The sequence below is a fragment of the Microcebus murinus genome, chromosome 1 (assembly GCF_040939455.1).
Source record: "Microcebus murinus isolate Inina chromosome 1, M.murinus_Inina_mat1.0, whole genome shotgun sequence".
Taxonomy (NCBI): domain Eukaryota; kingdom Metazoa; phylum Chordata; class Mammalia; order Primates; family Cheirogaleidae; genus Microcebus; species Microcebus murinus.
Genome location: NC_134104.1, coordinates 65,040,465 through 65,064,387, shown reverse-complemented (window position 1 = coordinate 65,064,387; position 23,923 = coordinate 65,040,465). Strand labels below are relative to the sequence as shown.

General features: G+C 51.5%; 1 protein-coding gene across 2 annotated transcripts in view; it reads right to left on the bottom strand.

Annotated features, from left to right (window-relative positions):
• Window positions 1-23,923, bottom strand: part of PDIA5 (protein disulfide isomerase family A member 5) — an 88,211-nt gene that overhangs the window by 47,955 nt on the left and 16,333 nt on the right. For both annotated transcript variants that reach the window (XM_012780474.2, XM_012780475.3), the window contains exons 2-5: window positions 16,588-16,714; window positions 13,156-13,243; window positions 3,767-3,850; window positions 3,465-3,510 (exon numbers count right to left, since the gene is read on the bottom strand). In XM_012780474.2, coding sequence (XP_012635928.2) covers window positions 3,465-3,510; window positions 3,767-3,850; window positions 13,156-13,243; window positions 16,588-16,714 — 345 coding nt within the window. The remainder of the gene's footprint in view (window positions 1-3,464; window positions 3,511-3,766; window positions 3,851-13,155; window positions 13,244-16,587; window positions 16,715-23,923) is intronic.

Sequence of the window (23,923 nt, the reverse complement as noted above, 5' to 3'; positions counted from 1 at the left end):
ATATAATCACACCATTTATTACTTGCTTAGTATTTCACAATCTAGATTGGTTTTGGAGTGGGCTATTATAAATCCTGCTTATCCTTTGCTGTGTGCAAATCAGTGGGGCCCAGGCCAGGAAGGCCCAGGGCAGGGTGCTCATGGACTGGGCTGGTGCCTTGTTGCTAAACTTCTCTTTCTGAGGGCCTCCATCTAGACTGCCCAGTGAAGATCTGACAATGACCTTAAAGACAAAGGGCTTCACTGGCCTTGGTGTATGGACAATGGGGAAGACATACAGGAGCAGGGAAGAGGGGGCGCTGTCCCTTGCTCCCCTCCCCACCTGCCATACCACACTGGTCTAGGACAGCAGCAGCATCCTCTTTCCCCTCAGTCACTCAGGGAGATGGCACTCAACGTCTGTGAGAACCAGGGACAGGTCCCAGAGACCAACCAGGCCTCCATCCTTCCAACCCTAGAGGGAAGCTGTGGGTTTGTGTCCCTCAATTTCATGAAGCAAGATTCCATTACTTCTGTCAACTCTGACCAAACTCCAGCGAGCAGATGCTGCACTGTGTGAATACTTTTTCAATCACAGGACTCCATGCTCACTCCTGGACGTGTGTGTGTGTGTGTGTGTGTGTGTGTGTGTGTGTGTGTGTGTGTGTGTGTGTGTGTGTGTGTGTGTCAGGAAGGAGGGAGGGCAGCCCAAGGTGAGAAGAGGAAATGCCCTTTTAGTGAGGTTGTGCATTCAGCCCATCCACTGGTTCCCCACAGAGAGGACCTGAGTGAGTGAGGCTTCTTATTTCCAGAATCTCCCATTTGGAAAGAACTATTGTGGGAGAGTGGGAGACAGCCAAGACTTCATAGGAATTCATTCAGAAAGCGCTTCCTGTCTGTCCAGGTGGAGCTGCAAAACGCCTCCTGGCAAAAGGCAGACCTTCCCTTTCTCAGTCGCTTGTCAAAGCTTCACAGTGACAATGCAAAGCAAAATGGAATTGGCAGGGCCTTCCCCAAACCCATCCTCGCCACAGCTCCAGAGCTGCCTGCCCACCTACCCACATGAGACAGATGCTGTCAGGCACCCACGCCTGGGTTTCCAGAAACACTCGGTGCAAGGTTCGCAACTGAGGGTGCACAAGGGACACCAGGAGTCTGGAAACCCCACAAGTGAAAACACTTAACTTCATTGTGTCCCCTGCCTCAGAAACAAAGATGCACATGGATGGTACGAGGAAAGAAATGGCCTCTTTTATCATAACAATTGACATCCATCCTCACAACCTTCTGTTTGTCAGATAGGGATTATTCCCATTTAACTGAAGCTCCATGGTTCCCTCCAGTTGGTCTAACTCAACAAGACCAGGGTGGGAGAGTCTGCGGGAGCAGCGTCTGGGAGTCACCCGCAGCAGTCCTGTTCCAGGGGCCCAAATCCCAGGGAAATTGCCTGGCATCACACCTGGCCTTTGGGATGTCTTCACAGCCACCAAGCCTTGGGAGAAGGTCATTAGAGGGTCATCTAAACCTAGGCCCTCACCACGTGCATAGTAAGGATCTGGGGGACGCATGCTGGTAAGCAAAAGGCTATTACATAGGAAGTTCCCCTTTTGAGTTCCTGCTCTTTGCCAATGGAGAAATGCAATAAGCTCTCACTCATCTAGCCTCGGCCCTCTTTGGGGGCCATGGCACGGTCCCTGTGACTAGGCCCCTGCCTAACCGTGCAGGATGACAGCAGCAACAGCCAGGGCATGAGCCTGCAGACAGTGTGCCCACGCTGCCAGGAGCTCTCCTCCATCTCTCTAGAGGCGAGGTCCCAGGAGAAACTCTGAATGGAAAGTTAATCAGTGACTGAGGCAGGCTTTGATCTCAGCTGCTCAAGCTGAAGAGGCAGAAGCCATCAAGCACTCAGGGAAATGTTTGGCCACCTTCCCGCTGTCCTGGAGAACTCCAGGGATTCTACCCCAGTTCCTCTCGGCCTTATGGGCTTTAAGAACCCTGGGACTAAGAATGCCCTCTCTCTGTCTGAAGCCAAAGACTTTGACATGGTACAACGCTCAGCCCACTTCTCACCTTGTTGATGCAGAACTCACAAGAAGGTGAGAGAGAGCCAATCCCACACACCTGGTCTTTGTAAGGAATGGGACCGAGGCCAGGATTGTGCCTCTCCCACACGGACACCCAGCAGCATGCTGACCACCTGCTCCTTGCACCTTTCCTGCCACTACAGTTCTGAGCAGCCGCTGCTCCCTGCTCCCAGGACAGATTCCTCAGAGGTCCTGGCTACATACAAGATGAACACAGCCTCCAAAAAGAAACCAAACACCAAGCCCCTCCTTCCATCATTGCATAAGCACTCCGCCCATCCCACCCCACTAAATCTTGTTCCTGAGGAGCGTGTGTTCTCTCTGACGACTTCAGTTGACATTGTAATGCAGAATAAGAAGGGCTGAGCAACTCTAGTTGAAAGACTTTTCAAAGTGTCTAAGTGGGTGTTAAGATGATGAGTCATCAGGCTGAGTCCCTACATGAGGAAAAAAGCTGTAGCGACTTAAAAAAGAACGAGTGTTAGTGGATAAACGAGAGATGACCCAGGGAGATGGCAGAGAGACAGAGGAAGAGGGACAGAGAGACAGGGAGTGGGCACTGACAGATGCATAGACAGGAAAGAACGGCAGGAGACACAGACAGAGAAGGAAGGACAGACGGAGAAGGGACAGATGAAGAGATAGGAGCGCAGGCTCCAACCCAGTCTGAGAAACAGGAGAGTTAGAGAAAAGCTGAGTTCAGACACGTCAGGACCAGAAGCGTATGGCCCCAGCGAGGCGGGCATGTCGCCTGGGCACAAGCTGAAGATGACTGGCCAGAGGAAGAGGATGCTGAAGAGGAGGAGGGAGAGTGGAAGTGCAGCAGAAGGGCCCAGGGCTGGGGCAGCTGCTTTGTGCTAAAACCTGCAGGTTATAGGAGCTCACTCTGACTTTCACTGATGCTTTTCTGACTACTTCTAAGTTGGACTGGTGGCAGGGAATACCTCAGTGACATCTGCATCTCATCTGGAACAAGCTGCACCAGCCCAAAGGTGCCAACCCGCCCATGTCTTATACCCTGTGCTAACCTGGGCACTGTTAAGTCCCCTCCAGCCTGGTGGTGGCCACTGTGGATGCCACCACAGAGATGAGGGGAGGCCTTTAAAGCCACAGCAAAAGGAGACTCAGCCTTTGGAGGGAGAGGGGTGACAGCACCTGCCTCACTGGACAACTGCTGATACATTCACGGGATTACCCCAAGGCAGGGTCATCTCCACTGTGTGAACAGTTATAAACTTTTTCAGATGTTCTGCTAACACATGCTCTAGAGATAAGAATCTCTCTGGTCATTCAGAAGAGCTATTTGTGCAATCTGCCCTTCCTTCCCTCAGAGAGAACCTGCCAGACTCTGGGCATCCATTCAGACTCCACCTCTGCTGAGAATGAGGGAGATAAATTTACCTTAAATGTCACAGCTCGGTTATATTCAGTATGAAATGCACCATCCCTGTCAAATGAGGAGAAAAAGGTGTTAACTTTAAGAATGGTTGTGAAGATACATACCTTTGGTTGCCTGTGGCATCTTAATAAGATTCAGCTTTGGAACACAGTTCAGAATTTTTTTTTAAAAGAAATAATTGTAAACACAGGGAAAAAATCATTCTGAAATAAAATTAATCTAACTAAGAATCGCTGTTCACTGAGAATATCAATGAAAGCTTTCAGCACTTACTTGGAAATTGGAAATGCCCATGTGTACTTACTGGTAATGGAATAATTCGACCTTTTTGTCCTTTGGGCTCAGGTCAACTTTCATCTTCTTGCACAATTTTCTACTCTCTGCATCACTGAAAGACACAAATGTCGGGAAGCATTTGTTACCAGAAGTCCTCACGAAGGTGTTGACAGCAAAATCTGCTGGTGTCCTAAGAAATAAGGCAGGTAACTTGGAATTCTCAACAGCAGATGAGGACCTTACCATAGACGGGTTCTGAGTGATCTGGAGGGAGAAGAACAGAGGGGATATGGGCTGATCAAGACAGACAGGGACAAGCAGACAGGAGAGGACATTATGACTTCTAAGTGACAACACAGACAGGTCCAAAGGAAGTGCCCAGAAGCTTAGGGGGTAGACAGCCTATTGTAAAAAGAAAAACAAGCTCCCATCCTGGCTGCTCTTTAGACTTACTTGGGGAAATATTAAAAATACTGATTTCCTGGCCCTCCCCAGATGGTCAATTCAGAATCTCTGTGCGGTGAGGCCAAGCAAGATTTGTGTTTTTATTTTTTATTTATTTATTTATTTTTTTTGAGACAGAATCTTGCTTTCTTGCCTAGGTTAGAGTGAGTGCTGTGGCGTCAGCCTAGCTCACAGCAACCTCAAACTCCTGGGCTTAAGCAATCCTACTGCCTCAGCCTCCCGAGTTGCTGGGACTACAGGCACGAGCCACCATGCCTGGCTAATTTTATATATATATAAGTTGGCCAATTAATTTCTTTCTATTTTTTATAGTAGAGACGGGGTCTCGCTCAGGCTGGTTTTGAACTCCTGACCTTGAGCAATCCGCCCGCCTCGGCCTCCCAGAGTGCTAGGATTATAAGCGTGAGCCACCGCGCCCGGCCAAGATTTGTGTTTTTAAAGTTTTAGTGTATGCCATCTGCTACACACCATCTGACCAAGGTAACAGGAATACGTTCTACCGTGTTGAGGAAGTCGTGAATCTGAACAGGTACTGACAAAGGCCACCAGGAGGAAGGGGAAGGCTCTGGCTAAAGGAGCCCCTCCCTGACATTTGAGATATAACCCTCTTGCAGTTCTTCCAGCAAGCAATGTCTCTAAGGTGCCAGTCACCACTTACAAAGCACTCATCACAAGCTCATCTAACTCTGCTGTCTTTCCTGTTACACCCATGGGTCTCAAAATGTGCTCCCTGGAACAACAGCATAAGCATCATCCAGGACCCTGTTAGAGACACACATTCTCAGCCCCGTTCCAGATCTACAAAAGCAAAACCTCTGGGTACTTAAGCAATTGCTTTGAACAAGCCTTCCAGCTCATTCTGATATGTGCTCACGTTTAGGAATCACTGTGCTAGACCAGCATCCTACACTGGCTCTTCCTCCTCTCCTCTACCTGCACCAGCTTTGGCCCTGTGTCCTACACCAGCTCCTTGGAGACCTTACTGCTCTCACAGCCTCCCCTTCTCCGCTGCATGCGGCCAGTCACCCCACACGCACACCACCCTGCTTGTGACTTCAGGGCCATCTCCCCACATCAGAAAGGACTCAGTGAGGGGATCTCAGCCATCCCACACCCACTGATCCCCACTGGTCACACAGCTGGCCTCTCTGGGGGACTTTGTTCGGTCAGGTACGATAGACAGCCAATGCAAGGACCTTTATCTCCCACCTGCTTATACACCTCACCTCCACTGACACCCATCGGCTTCACACAGGTGTGCACCTGCCCCACAACACACAGACTAAGCAAACCAGTAGGCTTGACTCTAAAAGTAACACTCATCAATGGACATGCAAATCTGTAGGACTTCATTTTAAATGATGCAATTTGAGAAGCATGTCTTACTGGAGAGGTGTGAGTTGTCCCATGAGGCAGGCGGGTTCTCTGGGAGATGAGAAGTGTCACTCTGCCCCCACCTTACCCAGGCCCAGGGGTTTCCCTCCCTTCCAGTCCCAGCTGGCCAGCCATCTCTGTGGCCACTGCAGCTTCCTGCCCCAGGCCTGAGACAGTGGGGACTCAAGAAACACATGACAAATTGAGAAAGGAAAGGCTAATGGCACTGCAGTGGTTCCTCCCCAAAGGTGGCAAGGGCACATTAAGATAGAGTCTGGAGAAAAGGAATAAGCTGGCAGCAGGGAGAGGCAGGGGCCTTCGGCACACATCAGAAGGCAGTCCAGGGCATCTGCTCTCTGGGAACTTTCTTATCCTAGAGCCCTCTGCTATACGTGCCTATCCTGACACTGGCTATTACAGTCTGGGTCCGCCCCGCCTGCAGGGGCTCTGTGGTGAAGCTGCACTGACAGGTGGAGGATTTGTTTGAGGACAACTGCGAATGAGGTTGCACTTTCCCTGCCTGAGTTAATTCCCCTAGAAAGAGGGCTCACCTTGGGATGTTTACAACTGTTCACTTGGCACTTTCCTTGCTGGGCTTTGGTCTGTGGTGCTCAACTGTCTGTGACCACTTACGGTCCAACAAACAGTGCTGGGGCAGGAACTAGGGCTCAGATGCCCACGGCCTCCATCAGCCCCATCCGGGTGGCTGGCAGGGTGCCCACGGGGCCTGGCCCCACCTCTCACACGCACACACAGTGCCTGCCCCGGTGGCTCAGACGCTACACAGCAGCCTGGAGGGGAAGAACTCCACGCCTTGATGCCAGACTCTCTCTGCCATCACGCCTGGCCGGCAGCCTCTGCCTGTGACTTCCATGAAGCAGGGAGGATGGCAGAGCTCAGGTCATCCCAGCCCCAATCCTGCCTGGTCCTCAGGAACCCACTCCATGGAACAGTCCTGCCATCGTAGCCTTCAGTCCCCTCAGGGCCCAGGCCAGGCTTACGGGAAAGGCTCCAAACCAGCCAGCTGCCTGGCTGGCTGGCAGAGCTGGGCCCAGAGGCTCCCCGTCTGTTCCTCTGTGTGGCCTCCCAGGTCGGCCCAGCCTGCGGCCACCACCCTCAATCCAGTTAAGCGACTGCCCATCTCTGCCACAAAACTCCTTGTTGCAGACTGTGCAACCTTCCTCCTTAGGTTAAGTGACACTACTGAGCAGTCTCTGCCCTCCCCCTCCCCTAAACTCACTCTCTTGCTTCCCGTCCTGTGTGAGGACACTTCTGGCACAGACCCGAGAGCCTTGGCCACAGGCTCCGGTACCCCTAATCTTTCCCTGGTATCTCCTGCTCCATGAAAGACGGCATGCCTGACATCTTCCCAACTTGTCCCCAATTGTCCCATCAGAAACGTGTGCTCCATGAAGGCGAGGTATTTCTCCAGGGTTACAGCAGCAGCTGGCACATAGTAGGCACTGTATAAATAACCTGAGTGAATGGGTGAATGAATGAAATGAATGATGCTGTCTTGCTGCCCCTGGGACGAGGCTCTGCATTTCTGGCTTTCCGGACTCCCAGGGTTCTCCACGGAGCTCCAGGAATCCTGCCAGGTGATAATTCCTGACAGTGTTCTCTCGGCTCTGCTCCCCTCCCTCCTACAATTCTGTCTCTCGGAGGGTATGAATGTGTGCATGCGCACAAACGTGTGCAGGCACATGTGCATGTACTAATTGTGCAGTGCAGACAATGAAAGTCAGAAGAGTTCAAGAAGGGAAGAAAATTACCCAAGCTCAGGGACTTAAAAGGATCTGGGTTGATAGATTAAGTACAATTAATTGATCTACTGCCCGCCTCCCTCTCTACCTCCCTTCCCCAGCCAGTGACTGAGGCTCTAGGGAAGAAAGGAGACAAAGACAGTAAGCAGGGAAACGAGATGCTTTGCTGGAATGAAGGGATGAAGAATACCGCCATGGATCCTCATGAGTGGGCCTCGCAGAGCACAGGCCGTCCCCTGCCACTTCCCCGGCCCCCACCCTGCAGGAGCCAGCCATCCCTCTGCCCACTCACCCACCCCTCCAGGGGGTAAGGTCAAGGCCACCGATCTGCTACATCCTATCCCTCCCCACCTGGCTTGGGTCTCCTCCATGGAAAATGTGAAAGAAAAGACCACAGAGGCCTTGCACACTTCCCTCCCCACCCCACACCCCACACCCAGACAGACACACAGGCATGGTGTTATCTTCTGAATTTGCAGTGGGGGAGATGGCTCCAGCCTGGAGTGGCTGCTGCAGGTACATGGTGCTGTGCTCACGAGATCTTCATGTGCAGTAATAATCACCCAAGAGACTGGTGACTTACGCTCCTTGGAGTCACACTCAGGGATCAAACATGGGGGTGAGAGCAGGAAGAAAGGGAAGAAACAAGGTGTTGGAGGCCAAGAAAGGGGGTGTCTGGGGTCTTTCACAAGTCCAGCCCAAGTACCAAACCTTCCCTAGAGGAAAGCTTCACAGCCAGCTGGTATAACAGCTTCTACCTCTGGCTCTACCCTCCGCCAGCCTGTGGCCTCTGGAGGACCCTTGATTTCCTGTACTGCGAAATGCAGGAGTTGTTCTCATAAGCTGAATGGAGCTTCTGATTCCTCTACAGGGTCAAGTAACATTAAAGCATCAGGACAGGCCACCTTGTGTCCTGACACATGAACCAGGAGCCAGAATCCAGGATAGAATGATGGAGATTCAAAAAAATCTGAAGCCCCATCACCTCTCCCCTCCCAACTGGATCCTCACTCAGACAGTCCACATTCTTACGTCCACGGCGCACCATGTTCAGCCTCCACCCAGTGCGGTGGAAAAAGACTACACTGGAAAGCAGGAGGCAGGGCCTCTGCCTGTCTGGGCCATTGATGTTGTACCCATGGCTACCCTAGTCTTTCTGGGTTCCCTTTCCCCATCAAAAAAGGGATAAATGTCTTCCCCCCATCTGCTAGGTCTAACAGGGCAGGATGCTTTGCAGAGGGACCTGTGATCCCTTGGGGATGGGCAGGAGAAGAAAGGCAGAAGTGCCCTCACTTCACAGACATGAAGCAGATGGGGGACGAGGAGTCAGCAAGAAACGCTGAGAGTGAATGCTCGGTGCCAGGCCCAGGACAATGTGGAAGAACCTGGTTGGAGGACACGATGAGAGAACGGTCCTGGAAGAGCCAAATCTGGAACTGGGACAGGACTGGGTGGTCACACAGCACTCTCTGATAAAGGGACTCTCTATACTCGGGATACTCCCCAATGTCACTGTTCCACTTGGAACCTAGGTAAGAAGGTGCATGACAAGGTCTGGATGATGTGGTACCGTGGATAAGAGTAACGGGAATGAGAGAGACATGCACGGTACCTCCTCTTCACTGCCTTCCCAGCCCACAGATCTAAGGCTCTGCTCCTCACGGGGACGTGTCACCCCAAAAAGTGCATGCCAATGTGCCAGGAGGTACCTGAAGCCACAGGATAAACATAGAACTTCTCCTGGGCATCAATTTTATCCCAAGGTAAGTGATGTTGAATGTGCTTATAAACAAAGGAACAAATGTTAATTTTTAGAAGAAAACGTAAGACTTTAAAATATGTTATGCCTGCCCTTGCAGGCCCCCAATCTTGCATCTGGGAAGCCATTGCTGCTGCAGAGAAATCAAGCAGATGGGAGGAGGAGAGCAGGGAAGAAAGCAAATGTGGTTAGGCAATGAGTTTAAACCCCAGGAAAAGAAAGCAGCGAGAACCTGACAGCACAGCCTTGCCCCCCGTGGCGCTCAGCCTCAGGAATTAGCACGCCAGGCACCGCTCCACGCTGGCTCCAGCTCAGCGGCCCAGACAGCAGCACTCCATGCCAAGGCCGAGCCCCAGTGCCAGGCCTCAGGGCACAAGGGGAATACCAACTCCCTCATACACAGCCCACTTAACAGCCGGACAACCACCACCAGCCAGAGCAAGTGTGGCTGCTGAGGTCTGAGCCAGGAGGTGGAGTGAGGGGAGGGAGAGCTGACAAAACCCTGGACAGAAGCCAGACGCCCTCCAGACACTGCACAGCAACAAGTTACAGGGCCTGGGAGCAGGGAGGGAGCCCAGGGAGAAGGGTGTGCGTGCTCCTGCAGGTGCACAAGCAGGAGTAGGGAGGGAAAAGCCAGAAATGTTAAAAAAAAAAAAAAGGGAGGAAAAGAAATATCTATACAGACAGAGAGAGGAGAAAGAGGCCAAAAGAAGTGGCAGGCAGGGACTCAGAGTAGGGAAAAGGCAACAGAAACCTAGTAAGGGGGTAGAAAAAAAGGGCTAGGAAAGAGAGGCCCTCAGGGGGAAGGAAAGGAGACACCCAGAACAAGAAGGGAGAGGCACAAAGAGAAAAAGACCCCTCCAAAGACTGGAGGAGGCACATGCTACCAAGGCTGGCAGCTTCCAGCATTTTTTGAACCAGGCTATTTAGGGATGAGAATAACTTGGAAGATTCAACTCCACATTTCACAGAAGATTAAACTGAAGCTCAGAGAGGAACAGTGACTTGCCAAAGGCCTCCCTGCTATTTGTTGTCAGAGTCTGCACTCAAAGCCAGGTCCCCGGACCTGCAGTGCTGCAGATTCCACTGCTCCCCATACTTCCTAAGGGGCAGAGCAAAACACCTCGCGGGCTGGGGCTCACCCCCACGCCCAAGGTCATCCTCACCCCATAGACAGTTGTTAAATGAACAAACATATCATCTCTCCCCCTCCAGCTTCTTCCTGAGCAATCTTGCCCAGGTGGACAACAATAACAGCATGGTATCTCACATTTAAATTGTGTTTTCTATTCTAGAAAGAGCTTTAATTTACCTGATCCTCATCATAGACCTGGGAAGAAGGGAGAATGTGTCCCGCTGTCCCGTTTCACAGCTGAGGAAACTAACTTGTCCAAAGTCACAGGGCCAGCTGGGGGCGGAGCTGCCCTTCACCCCAGGCCTCCTCTGCGTCTGAGGCTTTTCCCCTTGCTCCACACCCCCACGAAGACCTCCTCCCCAGTGCAGCGTCTTCTTTCGCCCCAGATGCTCCCTGTCCCCCTCAGCTGCTCTTCAAAGGGAAAAGCAGAGTCGCTCGTCCACCCCCGACCTTCCCAGTCACCCCACCCAAGCCCCGTCTGCATCCTGGCCGCCAAGTCTTTGCGGACAGGGAAGGAAGCAGAGCTGGGAAGGACGATAGACGGGAACCTCGGCAGGGCCCGTTGGAAGGGAGATAAGCTCTGGCCGACCATCTGGTGCTTGACAGCAGCGGGGATAGAGACAGCAGCGTGGCTCTGTGCCACCTGCTCACTCCTCCGCAGACAGCACCAGAAAGCGCTCCCAACAGCACTGCTGCCCGTCCCCGAGAGGGTCTCCTTCACAGACCCACAGACACAGACTGCATGCACGCAAGACAGCAGCAAGGGCTGCCATCACAGGGCCCCGTGGCATGAACATGAAGGTTCCCCATGCCCTGGTGATTAACAGGGCCAGTTTGGAAGTCCAGGAAGTGGGAGTGGACAAGCTGGAGGGCAGAGTCCCACTTTTGCCCTTGGGGATCTCCTTATCTAACAGGGGTCTGTGAGAACTGCCACCTAGAGTGGCCTGCATGGACCAGAGCCCAGAGTCCTGTCCCTTGGGCTGCTCTGGGAAGATTTAGTTGCCTCTAATTTCAACCTCAGACTGAGATATACCTTCTTCCAACATAATCTGCTTTGGTTCCATAATCCACCTACTTATCTAAAGTATTTTAAAAGCTATTTAACATTTCAGGTTCTACTTCCTATACAAGGATAAATTCAATAAATTGACGCAACTACATGGAACAGTCCATCCCTTCATCATAAGGTCACCTCTTTTAAGCTCTAAGGTGCTTCACCAGCCCAATTTTAATTTCAGCACATCAAAATGCACAGGATTTTCCCTTTGACACTTACTGACTCTAGATGTCATGTCTGCAAACGTTGAGTCCTGAATTCTAATCTTGGCAGTCTGTCTTCACACCCTGACCCCTGACCCTATTTTTGTTCCGGCATCCTGCCCCAGATGTTCTCCAGCACGTGGGGAACGGGAGCAGGCCTTTCGCCTCCACAGGCAGGGATCCGGGCCTGCGCTTCAGCGAGCTGCCTTCAGGGAAAGCCAGGGCATTGTGAACTCGAGGTGCTGAATTCTCAGGCCTTTGCACCAAATTTGAACTTCACCTCCTCTGTGAAGCTTTTCTCGACCTTCTCAGGCAGAATGAGGTGACTTTCCCTCCATACACGTAGCCTCTGTTCACAGCACGTTTCACCTGGCATTCTAATCCCTCAGAATGTGTCTGCATCCTCCTTGCACTCTGAGCTCCTGGAGGAAGCAGTTATTTATCCGTGTGGTCTCAAAGCACACAGTACGTGCTTCATAATGGCTGAATGGACCCAGACGGAGGCAGCAACTAAGCCACAGCTCCTCTGCCCATGTCTGCCGACTTTAAGCCTCTTCAGAACTCCCTACGAGAAGGCTCCATCAGCTGGGCAGAACTGCTGCCATCTTCAGATGGGGAAATTCCAAAGTGCCTTGTCCCATCTAATAGGCTTTGTCACTTTGCCGATCACAGAGAGCCCTGCTGGTAAAACTCGAGAGACATACCTGGAGACAAGAACAATTTCAGACCAACTGTGGACTGGAACTAACCAGCGGTTAAGACCTGACCGCCCGCCTCGCGAGCAATGCTTTCTGTTCGCTCAGCATCCGAATGGATCTGGAGCTACAAGGCCAGACACAGACACACACATCCCTACAGCACACACTGCTTGGCCAAGACTTGTTCTCCTGGTCTCATTCTGCTTTGTCAAAATATGAATCTCCTTCAATTCTCTTCAATCACAGGCAGTAGAAGCTTGAGGTCATCAACTTACAAATCAGTTGTGTCCCAAAAATTCACGTGCAGAACAGCCATTTAGAACTCAGACTGAAGAGGAAGAGGATTGCACTTGAGCAGACCCCATAGGAGTTCACTTAACCCTCAGGGTAGCAGCAGGGCTTGTGACTTGGGCAAGAATACATGTTATACATTAAAGATGGAAAGACCTTTACAGGCTGAGCCACCTCAGAGGCCAAGGCACAGTCAGATCAACCAGCTGACCTGCTACCTTTGCTCTGTGGGCAGCAGAGACGTCAGTGGTAATGACCTGGGCGGCAGGTGAAGCCCACGGCCCCTGCTGCGAGTCTACCACAAGAACACCCACTGGACAACTCTGAAAATTACCCTGCCTCTCTGGGCATCAAGTCCTCCTCTGTAAAACAGGGAGGCCTCCTCTGCTACCCGCTTCCCTCAAGGAAGACAAAATAAATCAACACAGTGAAAACACAGTGGAAAGTGAAAGCTCTATGGAAGAAGGGAAGAAAGGTGGCTGAGGCTGGAAACGAAGGGAGGAAAAGCCAGACCTCCTTTCCTCTAATCCAGAGGGGACCTCAAAGTATCAGTAGGGGAAATCTCTCCATCACATCTTCTCTCCCAGAGAATTCACCAAGGGACAGTTCCCTACACCGCCCACCAAAGCCCAAGTACCCCCCGCCTGCCAGCCACTGTGTCCCAGCACATACCCACAGTCTACCCAGCAGATGGTGCCTTGTCCTTTCACTGCCTGGGCCACGGTGGACAATAACCTGAGATGATTTTCAGCTGCCGCCTCTGTAAAAAACACAAAATATTAAACATCTGCACCCAGGGGTAAAGAAGGATGGAGACTGATGGAGACCAACCCCAGAGCTGGTGGGGAAGTCTCGAGCACCAGTTAAAACACAGCCCAGCTCTTCTCAGAGACCCCTGACCCCACCATCCGCAGGGGCCCTCCTTAGACACAGAACCCCCAACTCACCCCTCCTTTAAGCCACACCTCACCCCTTACTCTCCCAAGAATCTCTCAGCCAGACCCAGAGTCCAATAGAATCTCTGACTCATATCTTTCTGGGACAAATTTTGAAAATTCTGGCCAGGTACGGTGGCTCACACCTGTAATCCTAGCACTTTGGGAGGCCAAGGCGGGCAGATCATTTGAGCTCAAGAGTTTGAGACCAGCCTGAGCAAGAATGAGACCCTGTCTCTACTAAAAATAGAAAGAAATTAATTGGCCGACTAAAAGTATATAGAAAAAATTAGCCAGGCATGGTGGCGCATGCCTGTAGTCCTAGCTACTAGGGAGGCTGAGGCAGGAGGACTGTTTGAGCCCAGGAGTTGCTGTGAGCTAGGCTGACACCACAGCACTCTAGCCCAGGCAAGAGAGTGAGACTCAGTCTCAAAAAAAAAAGAAAAGAAAAGAAAAGAAAATTCTATAAACAAAAAAATTACAATCCTGTAACTAATGGAGGGAACAATTTTGCCGATTCCATGCTCATCTGCCCTGGTGCCCCACTTGGAAGCTGGGTCCGGATCCTACTTTTACTTGTGCAGCACACTCAGCGAGGAGCTCGGTACAACCGGTGATAAAACGAGCTCTGTACAAGACACTTGTCTCTGATGGGCCAATGTCAAGTATACCTAAGCCACATTTCACAGCCCATTTCCCTGGAGGCCATGGGGTAAGAGCCGGCCCTAGCAGCATCTCTGGGATCAGCTGCAAGAACATGGACTATGCCTTGGGGAAGGATGGAGTGAACGCGAGAAAGGACGAATTTCTCATTGGTTCAAATGTGGGTCTGGGCAAATCACCTGGATACAACTGTGGGAGGCAGAGTCTTAGGGACAGAGCCTCTGTGGCCCAGATTTCAACACTGCCAGCCTGCAACGATCCACTGCAGAGGGGCTGTGGCTAGTGTTTGACACCTGTGGCTAGCAGACTCCTGAATCACCTTGTCCCAGGTGACACCTGTGAGCTCACTCAAAAGGCCTTCCAGGCACATGCTGGTGGGGAGAGCGAGCTGCTGCCTTCTCCCACCAAAAGCCACATGATACATCCCAAAGCCAAGCAGAAATGATGTCTGAATTATGTGCCTGCACAGATCTCCTCTTCTAGTGTGGATAATGGCAGCTGTTTGTGAATACAGAGCATGCTGAGCCTTTCACAGGAGCGAACAAAAAGCATCGTTCAGGAGACATGCACAGAGTCACTCGGAGGAGGCACTCCCAGGAAACCACGGCCAGGGCAACAGGAGGAGGGCGAGACAGGCGGGAAAGCCATTGTCCCACCCTTCAGACTGGGCCTGGGAAGCAGGGGGAGGCAGAAACAAAGCAGGGCAACACCCAGTGCCCCTATGCCAACCCTGCCTTTCAGCAACGGAGAGGGAGGCACTGCTTGGAGGGATGCAAGGTAAGAAAATCCAGTTTCTGCTCAATAACCCCACTGAAGGTCACAAGTCTCATGCAGTGAGCATGGGCAGGGAGGCAGGAAGACAAAAGGATTGCCCAGGCCCCACTGCGCAGGCAGAGGCAGGATGCAGCCCGGCTGGGGGAAGCTCCTCCATCGATGCCTGGAGATGGTGGCTGGACACAGCAGGAGAAAAAGACAGCAGGAGAGCTCGGGCCCTGCCTCCCGCCTGCACGCCACTAACAGCAGACCCCACCTTCCCACTCCACAGCTTCCCATCATGACTCCCTGGTCTCAGCCCCTTCTGGTCTCAAAGCCCTTCTGTCACTGCAGAATCAATATGTTTCTTCCTAGCCCCAATCACAGGAAATGAGAGGCAGGGGGCGCAGGGGACCAGCTCTACCATCTACTAGCTGGCAGGCCTCAAACGAGTCAGTTATTCTCGGCTTCAATCTCCTCATTTGTAAACTGGATGTTATCTGACAACCTGCACTGCCTCCCTCGTGGCAAAGCAGCAAATGAGACTGTATTATAAAAGCACCTTGTAGAGTCCTTATGAGATGATGAGCTTGTGCTACGGGATCCACCCCCGTGAAGGAATGGAGCATGTTCCTTCACTGACAACCACGCCAGCTGCAGGAGTATCCAAGGGGGTGAGCCACGTTTACTCACGTTCCAATACCCAGGCCTCAAGAGGCACACTGCTTCTCCCTTGCCTCAGTTTCTCCCTCATGCCTGCCAGCAGAGAAATGCTAGTCCCATGCTGGGCTCCCGACAACACACTCGGGAGGGTGTGCCAGACCCTCAGAAGGGGAAGGAGCAACAAGTGGCAAGGAAAGCAGCCATGTGCCAGGGATGCCTGGAGGATGTACGCTTTTGGGAGGGACACACGTCCAAAGCATCCATCAACCCCAAGTGCCAATGAGTGTCGAGGCCGAGCTGCCAGGGAGAGCTGTGCCCGGAACTGGCCCAGCCACTAGCTGCTGCTTCTCCAGGGCCACAGAAAACTTGGCATCCTTAGAAGCAGCAAAAAACACTTAACTCTACTGGAACAACTTCAACAGAGTCAGCCGTTCACCCTTCCCCAAGGTTGCTGCCAAGAGCCAAGCAAATCTCTCTCCAGGAGCTGTGCCCTCATCAGCCCAAGGTCAGAAGAGGCAGGCCGCTGCTCCCGCCCCCTGCAAGGCTGCTGTGTCCCAAGCTTAGAGCCCACCCCAGATGCAATCTTGCATCTGACCCCAGTGCAGGACAGATGGGCCAGGCAGGGCCAGGGCTGCCAGCCTGGGTGAGTGCCCCCAAGCCTGGGACCTATTCAGCTGGCCACGGGCCGGCTCAGCCAGTTAATCAACAGCTCTGGTGAAGCATGGCCTGGCAGGACTCGGCCTTTCGCCTGCACAGGAAGACAGGACGTCCGTCCCTGGCACCCACCACCGTGACCCTCTGTCCTCCTTCACACATGGCCTTTCCTTCTTGAGGTAATGAGAGGCTCCAGAGGATTTTTCCTAACAAATACTCATAAAAAGGAACTGAAATGACCCTTGGGGATCCGAATCTGCCAGAATGCCTCTACGTGCCTTTGCCCCTGCCTTCAGTGGAAAGCTGACAAATCAGATATCCGCAGACCCTGCCTGAGTGGCTTCAGTTCTAAGGTCTCCCCACCTACCTCTGCCCCACCCCTTCCCTTCCATCCCATCCCCCCAGCAGAGGACCCAAAGCCAGGGGGGACACTCACCAGATCTGGAGTAAAGTACCAGCACATTATTCCTGGTTCTGAGAAGTTTTTTCAAGTCCTTGGAGTCAGAGATTCTCTCAATGAGTGAGGAGCCCTTCAAAGAGGACAGCTGAGTCGGCAGGACCACCTGGGGATCAAAGAGCCAAAGACTGTGAGCCCCAGCTTCTGGCCAGGCCTAGGGAAGAATCGATGCCCAGATGTGCTGCCGAGAGCACATTTTACTTCCAGGGGATCAGGACAAACCAACACTTCTCACAGCACCACAACTACCTCTTCACCTCTAGGGACACCTCCCAGCCCATTCCTGGGCTCAAATTCACCCTTCCTCTGCATGTACTATTTTTTTTTTCTGTTTTACACAGAGTCTTACTCTGTCATCCTGGCTAGAGTGTGCAGTGGCATCATCATAGCTCACTGCAACCTCAAAGTCCTGGAATCAAGCTATCCTCCTGCCTCAGCCTCCCAAGTGGCTGAGACTACAGGTACATGCCACTATGCCCAGCTAATTTTTCTATTTTTTTTTTTGTAGAGACGGGGTCTCACTCTTGCTCAGGCTGGTCTCGAACTCCTGGCCTCAAGCAATCTTCCTGCCTCAGCGTCCCAGAGTGCTAGGATTACGGCTGTGAGCCACGGCACCTGGCCTCCGCACACATAAGGCTGTATGGACTGCATATGCATACAGCCAGCCCTCCACATTTGCAGATTCAACCAACCATGGATCAAAAATATTAGGAAAAAAATACAACAATAAAACACATTGTTTTATGCTTCTACAGTATAACAAGGATTTATATAGCATTTATATTAGGTATCGTAAATAATCTGGAGATGATTTAAAGTATATGGGAAGATGTACATAGGTTATAGGCAAATACTATGCTGTTTTATATATAAGACTTGAATACCCATGGATTTGGGTATCCTGGAGGTGGCGGTCCTAGAACCAGTCCCTCATGGATACCAAGGGATGTGTACAAGCATTCTGCATTGTTACCCACCAATCAAGAGCCCCTAGGAAGTCAACATCTGTATTCCACACATTACCTCAAACACCAGGCACTGGGACAACATGAAAACTCCATCACGCCCAGAAGCACCAAAGCATAAAATACACAGAGAAATAAAATCATCCCTTAACTTTTAGGGTGGGAACAGCGGGGTGAGAGGTTTTTAACTTTTCTCACTCACCCAAGTGATCTCAGGAGGCCAGGCAACAAATAAGCCAATTCTCCCCTAGAAACCCTGGGGAACTTTAGGAACTAGAGGTACCAGGCACCCCTGCAGGCACAATGAAGAGTGGGCTAAAAGCAATGGGTAGGGGGAGGTTGTTAAAAGTCCGAATAAGGAGCAAACACAAAGCTCGTCCAGTCCCCTCGTCCAGTCCCCTCGTCCAGTCCATGCAGCTGCACAACAGCCCCTTGTCCACCAGACACAAGACAAGGGGGTTACTATATGGAGAGAATGAGTGAGAAGAGCCCCACTGGAAGACACCAGATGGAGGGTGGAAAGGCGGTCCTCAGAGAAAACAAGGGGATTAAGGGAAAATCTACAAAACTGAACCTTGAGATCACCCATTCCTCCAAGCTCCAACCCCTGAGCATCTCCCTTCCTCTTTCCAGAATGCTGCCTGCCAATCCTGTTCCTCAGGCAAGAAATTAGAGAATTTTCTCTGGGGAAACAGGAGCCCAAGAGAGCAACCAAAAGACAGTGATTTGGAGATTCTCCAATGAAACAACTGAGTATCTGTTCAAATCTCCACTGTGAGGCTCTCCCAGTAAACAAGCATCCTCTACTCCTTCCTCACACTCACAGAGCCGCTGATCCACATGCTAGTGCCACCAATCCACGCACTAGTACCTTGCTCTTCAATGCAGACAGCTAACCAAGGTTCACGAGATATCTTCTGTCTCAACACAAAAGACAGAGACCAAAACAAACTAATGGAAAGATGGAACTTAGAAGAACAAAATAAAAAGTACAGAAGAAAACAACAAAATTATAACTGTTCTCAGAGAAAAAAAATGGTGTACCCATAAAATAAGAATAAATGCTATGAAAAAGAAATAGTAAAAGGGAATCAGGAAAAACTCTTAGAAAGTAAAACTATCACAGAAATAATTACAGTTGGAAGTACAGTTGAAAAAAATCTCCTAGGAAATGAAACAGAAAGATCAGGAAATAAAAAGGGATATGAGATAAGAAAAATAAGAGAATGTACCCATTAAGTGCAAGAACCAAATTAAAGGGACTCCAGAAAAAGAAAAATACAGAGGAAAAGAAATTATTGAAAATTCAAGAAAATGTCCCATGACTGAAGGATGCGAGTCTCCAGTTGAGAAGGCCCAGCATCATGAATAAAAAAAGGCTCTCACCAAAGCCTATCACTGAAAACTTTCAGAATGCTGTTGACAAAAAGGAGTTTCTAAAAATTTCAAAGAGAAAAAAACACCACATACAAAAAAGATCAGGAGTCAGAACTGGCATAAGACTGCTCATCAGCACACCAGAAGGCAATGAAGCATTCTCCAGGAATGTGAATTCCAACTGGAATTCTATAACCAGCCAAACTATCCATCAATCCTGAGAACAGATTTACTCAAACAGACTAAAGATATCAGTGTGCAAAATTTACCACCAACACATCCTTTCTCAGGAAGTACTGGAACCCATGTTCCACAAAAATAAGAAGTAAAGGAAGAAGGAAAGAGAGATGGAAGCTAGGAACCAAAGGATCCAACAGAAGAGGGAGGCCAAGGAGAATTACCACATTGATGGTGAAAAGAAGTCCCAGGACAGCAATTGTTCAGCACCGTTCAGAGCAACCAGACCAGGATAAAGCAAGAACAGAGCTGAAATAGAGGAATGTGGTCAATAAAAAGAAGCAACTGCAGGTTATTTGATATACTCAGCTTGATCATACTGCGAGGAGTTTTAATTTTTGCCATAAAAAATTTAAAAAGAAATAATCTGACCACAGTTACACAGCTAATAAATAAAGCCAGGATCTAAATCCCAGTCTCTCGAATTTGACCCCATGCCTTCTCACCTCACTGCCTCTTTGCAGCCAGAAATCTTGAGTTCAGTCTGAGCTCTACCACTCAACAGCTAAGATGCCTAGGAAACGTCACCCAACATTTTAGAGGCTTGGTGACTCACGTCTGACACGGAGATAATAATACCTCCCTCACGGGATTGCTGTGAGGACAAAATGGGATCACTTATTGAAAGTGCTTTATAAATCATAAAGCACTGTGATAGTCATCAGTTACCATAATATAGAACACAAATTTCCATCTCAGCAGAGTATAAGACTGAAACATGACCATATTCTAGTGTTTCTAAATATAATCTGCCATTGGATTCAAAGCTTCCTTCTCCCCAGAGTACAGCCACCCAGGAGGAAGCCAAGGACCTATTTCTCCTTCATTCTACCCTCCCAGGGCTGCATGCAACACCTGGGGACACACTGCCCTTACGCAGGCCACCTTAAGAGCTCACCAAAGCGCTCATCCTGCCATGCCCAGGGAGCAATGGACTTCAGACGAAAAAGTCCACAGCTCAATGCACATGATTAAACGGAAAAAAAAACCAACAATCCATTAGAAAAGCACATTGACTTGCTTCTCTGTCTTCAATCTTCAGATAATCTGACCAGTCAAGAAGAACTGCCCTTGCCCAGTGCCTCAGGACTGCGACCTACAGACCAGCGCCCCTGCACTCTGGAACTCTGGAGAAGAAGGGAAGATGGAGGGAGGGTGAGCACTCACCTGCCGGGTGGCAGAGCCGCAGAAACAGCAACATGTCTACATGAAAACCACAGAGCCTGGGGCTGGGCATACCCTCAGCTTCCTTCCTACAAAACTCCGTCAGTCTCCCAGGTCATGAGGTCACCACGGGCCACCTGAGATTAAACAAACCGCTTTCCAGCCAGCCACCAAAGCCTCTGACCCAGTATTTAGTGGCACACAGTAGAGAACATAAGCTGAACCAGAAATGCACTGAGCTGAGCATATTCACTTTGCTTGAAAACCATCACCAGGAGTGAAGCTGGGGTACAGACTGGGCACCTCCAGCCAGCCTGGCTTTGAGCCTTATGAAGGGTCCATCTGCTCCTACCCCCACCCCCACCCCGAGATTAAGAGCACCGGAGGGCAGGGTACAGCCCCAGGCCAGGCCCATTGAACGCCCTCAGGAAATGTTTGTCCAACATAATAAACATGACAAATCTCACTTGTTACAGCACTCCTGACCTTCGCAGAGGTCACTCACTACCAGCACATTGTGGGGTGAGTCCACAGCAGCTTGAGGGGGCCCCAGACAAGACCATGAAACCAGACTGACCACAGCGAGGTGCAGGTCTGGGTGGGAGCGTGACAGGAGAAGGCGGCGGGGCGGGGCTTGACAGCCCAGCTCAGAGACCGGCCTGGGGCAGGGAGCGCATGGGACGAGTCACTGATAGGTCAGCAGGGAAGGAAGGGACAAACATGGTACTGAAGGGACTCAGCTATTGTGACCTCAGACCGGGCGGCAGCCAGGGAGCCTGGAGATGGAGGGCCCAAACAGGTCAATGCAAAAGCCTCCAAGGGAAAAACAACAAAACGCATGATTGCTGATGGGCAAGCAAGGAAGAGACAGTCTAAATAAATAGTGTAAAGTCACTCCCAGGATTCTGGGCCGGGAGACTGGAACGTCAGCCGGAGATGGAACAATGGAAAGTGGAGGAGGCTTTTCCCTTATGATGGGGAAGGTGACAAGGGGCTCAGGTTTTGGACATGTGGACAACAGGCATCAAATACAGGCATCCTCCAGGCTGTAGGGTGAGCCGCGATGTAAGCAAAGTCTCCTCGGGCCAGGATGAGAGAGAGAAGACAAGGAACACCTCAGTCACGGAGGAGGAAGGAGCAGGAGGGAGGCCGGGAGGGCTGCGTCAGCTCGGATGGGCAGGAGACGCTTACAGAGAAAAGTGGGGGATCCACAGGCAGGCCGAGCGGAGAGAGGCTGGGAAAGGGCCCAGGAACATCAGTGAGAACATCAGTGGTGGGGGTGGGCAGCGGTTGGCAGCCTCGCTGCCAGGAAGAGAAAGCATACCCTGCGCAGGAGCTGGGGTGACAGAGGAGGAGCAGGGTCAGAAGGGTGGGTTGTCTGCATGAGGGCGTTTGTGGGCACAGGAGAAGCAGGATTTGCCTAGAGGGACAAGCTCCAAAGATCTGAGAGGGAGAGAGAAACAATAATCAGGAGAGGTAGACCCAGGGAGAAGGGACCCAAAGAGCTAAGACGCTAAGGAGGCTTCTGAGAAGGGGGAAGGATGAGAGGCCCCTCTGTGTCTGGCCCACACAGACCCTCACCCAGCGGGAAGCCACAAAGGCAGCCCAGGGGAGGCCCTTTCCCTCACCCCTTAAGCCCAAGGGGGCTCTCCTCCAGCCACTTAACATTCTCCTTTCTCCTCCCCTTCAGTCTATTTTAACCTTTCCAACCAGCATGCTCCTTCCTTGCCTTAGGATGCAGCCCCAGTGAGCCTGGGAGGGCCTCACCAGGAGCCTTCCTGCAGACTGCGTAAGTCACAACCCACAAACCTTGATAACAACAATAACTACAGCAACAATAACAATGTTAAGGATGCATGAACCATCAGCTCCTTTGTGGAGCCCTCAGGGGGGAAAGGGCAGGGTTTCAGAAGTGCTTCCAAAGCCAGCCATGGTTCCTAGCCAGCCATGGTATTGTTCCTGGGCTTGGCAGGCTCTTGACATGCTAAGTCAATCGCTTCAGAGGTAGAGGAGAGAAAAATGATCGCCTTTGTTCACTATGCAAACTCCTTCTGACCTTCTCCAATAATTGCTTTCTTACTGCTCACCAACCCTCAGCTTTAACAGTATTTACAACAGCGCTGAGCGGCCCCCACTGGCTGGGGTGAGACCCATAAAACATTTCCCTGGTGCAGGGCAGAATGCTGCTGGGAAGCATGGCGGCCCCTTCTCTGCTCCTGGGAAATAGAGGCCTCCAAAGCCAGGCCCTGCCTGTATCTGCAAATCAGCACCCTACACGCCGCCCCCCAGCACCAGTCCCCTTCCTCCCCTGAGTACGGGCTTTCTTCAGAGCCCAGAGCGCAGGCACAGAGGTCCTCACTCCTACCCTCTCCCACGGCTGGAGGCGGTGGGATGGAGGCTGAGTTCTCTGCTTCTCTTTCAGACTTCCTGTGGTGCTCCGGTAACAGGTGTCTGCCCCCATCAGGGCCTGCCAGGCATGCAACCATCCCGCTTAGACACCCGCTCTCTCCTCCTCCCTCTGCAGCCTTCCAGACACCACAGAAAGAGCACTGGCTTTGGAGTCATACAGACCCGAGGTAAATCCAGCTGCCACCACGTACAGCAAGATGCCCCAAGATGCCCTGTAACTAGAACGCTGAGCATCACCTCCCCACCTGTAAGATGCAGAGGATAATAGGGATCGATGCCTACCTTGCAAGCTTGGCTCAGGATTAAATGGGGCAGGGGTTGGGGGTGGTACACAAAGAACAAAAGTACGTAATAATTGTAATGAGCTTTATTAGTGAGACAGCCGCAGGCAGCACAAGGACAACAGTCGCAAGACGGGGACCACCTCTTCCTCTCCAGGGCCCTGTCTGCGATCAGGCAGCACAGCAGGTCCAGGCAGGAAGGCGTGCACACGTACACACGCTCAGCATCACAAAACCTGGAATCATCTCCCAGCTGCACAGCGACCCAGACCAAGAGGTCATGCAGCACATTCAGAGCGTGCTTCCCAGGTTTCATACCCTTCAACTACCTTCGCCCCTCGCTTACCCCAGTGAGTAGATACTCGCATCATCCTACAGATGAGGAAACTGGGGTTCAGAGAGGTTAAATTACTTAGGAAGGTCACACGATAGGTAAGTAACAGGTCTCCCAACTCTTGGCCAGAGGAGGCCTGCTTCTCTTAACCCTACAAGCTCCTGGACTGCTGCAACAGACAGGACAACCCGAGCAGGAACAGAGCACCTCCCTCCTAGGCAGGGCGGGCCTGTGCAACCAGGTGAAGCCTCCATCTCCCAGAATCCCAGGGCAAGGAGGGTCCCCAGCAGGGATTGACACTAACCCTCTGCTTTCTGCAAGCCCAGAGGACCCTAGAGTCTGCCAGAGTTTTCAAGGTCAAGAGCACGAAGATCCTAAATGTGACAATTAAGCCGGGTCTGTTCCCAGGCAGAGACTGTGTACAGGAGAGTGTGCTCCTTCCCACGTGGCGCCGGCCCCTCCTGCCCCACGTGCTAACACAACACGCACAAACCCCGCTCTTCACTTAACCTCGCGTCATGGTCTGGTCCCCAACCACCACACCGCCA